This window comes from Cariama cristata, unplaced genomic scaffold, assembly GCF_000690535.1.
Source record: "Cariama cristata isolate BGI_N322 unplaced genomic scaffold, ASM69053v1 scaffold20818, whole genome shotgun sequence".
Lineage (NCBI taxonomy): Eukaryota > Metazoa > Chordata > Aves > Cariamiformes > Cariamidae > Cariama > Cariama cristata.
The window spans coordinates 6314-8218 of NW_009630897.1; the positions used below are offsets into that span (position 1 = coordinate 6314).

General features: G+C 59.8%; 1 protein-coding gene across 1 annotated transcript in view; it reads left to right on the forward strand.

Annotated features, from left to right (window-relative positions):
- The first annotated feature begins 664 nt into the window (after positions 1-664).
- Positions 665-1905, forward strand: part of MSMP (microseminoprotein, prostate associated) — a 1450-nt gene continuing 209 nt past the window's right edge. Inside the window, exons 1-2 of the mRNA XM_009705754.1 lie at positions 665-776; positions 1412-1520. Of these exons, the coding sequence (XP_009704056.1) occupies positions 665-776; positions 1412-1520 (221 nt within the window). The remainder of the gene's footprint in view (positions 777-1411; positions 1521-1905) is intronic.

A 1905-nucleotide genomic window follows, 5' to 3' on the forward strand; every position in this document is an offset into this window, starting at 1 on the left:
CAGCCCAGGCTGGTGTGAAACTGCCATGCTGTGGTACCTGGGAGCTGGGTGTGAGCATCTCCATCCCTGACAAGGATGGTGCCATTGCATCCCACGCTGGTGGTTAACAGGATGCCTGTGCCACTCCAGTCTCTGCAAGATGGGATACTCCGGAAACCTTGGCGACTCTGAAGGATCCCGGATGGCTCAATGTGACCAGAGGGGAGACTGGAGCTCTCCTGGTCAGGGGCCAGGGTCTCCCACGCTTGCTGCTTGCGTGCTTACCACCCTGCCGAGGGCAACCCCACTGGGGGTCCCTTGGATCTCCCTCTCTGCAAAGCCTTGCACCCACAGGGGCTTCCAACTGGAGACATTTCTGGAGGGCATGAATCAGCTTTTCACAGCTTGTTAAAAATCTTGATCCTACCTCTTGTTTTCATGCCTTTCAAATCAGGAAATGAGTTTTACAACTTTTCCAGTGGGGCACAGCTGGTGGCCAGGGTCGTAAAGCTGAACTTTATAAATATCTCTTGTTGGGATCAGGGGAAGAGCATTAAAAAGGCAGAGAGAGAGAGAGAGAGAGAGAGAGAGAGAGAGAGAGAGAGAGAGAGAAGGGAAGGGAAAGGAGCAAAGGCAATAGAGAAGGAAGGCAACCTCAGCAAAGAAGCCCAGCTCAACGCCGGCCATGGCCATGCGACTGCAGAAGATGGGGTGTGCCTGGGGCAGCCTTTGCCTGCTGCTCTCCCTCCTCCTCCAGCTGCCAGGCTCCCAGGCCAAATGCTACTTCCAGGCTAAAGGTAAGCAGGGAGGTGAGATGGGAAGAGGCCGATGGGAAGAGGAGGGCTCAGCTTTCCCTAGGGCGGCAGGGCTCTGCCCTGTGTGCCTGCGAAGCACAGAAGGGACTGTGCTGAGCTCAAGATCGTGTGGGCCAGTGATGAGTGGAAGGAGCAGTCTATAAACCACAGAACAGCTCCCCAGGGCTCTGGCTGAGAAACAGCTCGCTGGGCCATGAAGAGGTCCTGGCAGGAGCCCGGCTGGGAGCGAGCATGCAGGACTAGCAGCAAAGGGAGGAGGGCTGCCCGTCTTTTCTCTGCTGCCTCCTTCCAGATGCTCAGATCCCAAGAGGTGCTGGATATGCCCTCTCCAGGGAAGCAAGAGCCACATGTCTCTCTCACAGGCCCCCAGGGTAGTGGGGAGAGCCACACGGCACAGCCAGGAGATGATGGATGCGAGTACCACCCTTGGCAGATGCCTGGGCATCCCATACCTGCAGGGTGGTGGAGAAGCCATCAAGTATCTTCTGCACCATAGCATGGGTGGGAGGTCATGGTGTCCCCTCCATCCCCTCTTTCAGGGCACAGGGGTGCCAAGGAGGCTCCCCCATGCCCTGGTGCAGGCCCACATGTGTTCACCACCACTGTTTCCTTTGCAGCTCCCTGCGAGTACGAGGGGAAGCAGTTCTCCCTCGGGGAGTCATGGCTGAGCACCAACTGCCTGCTCTGCACCTGCCTGCACCCCATCGGCGTGGGCTGCTGCGAGACGTGAGTAAGGGGCTGAGGAGCGCGGGGGGTGGGCTACCGTCGGCGGTGCTGCCCTGCTATGGCACCTCTGCGCCCGCAGCGGGGAGCAGGTCATGTGGGTCTGGTGGCTGCACCAGGCCCTGGAGGACAACGGGCAGAGGTGGGCAGGAGCCCACTGGGGTGTTGAGGGTGGTGAGGTGAGTCAGGGAGACAAAGTGGGAGGGCAAGGGTGTCTCACCATGGAGAGATGCCCAGACGTGCCAGGAGCTGTGGCCCATCCTGCCCGAACTGGCCTGAGAGATACCCCAGCCAGGGAGGGCTGACAGCAGAGGAAGCCACCCGTCCCTGCCAGCAGCCCCCCGGCACAAACCAGGGGGAGCTGATGGGTCTGGGCCCCCTCCCACAG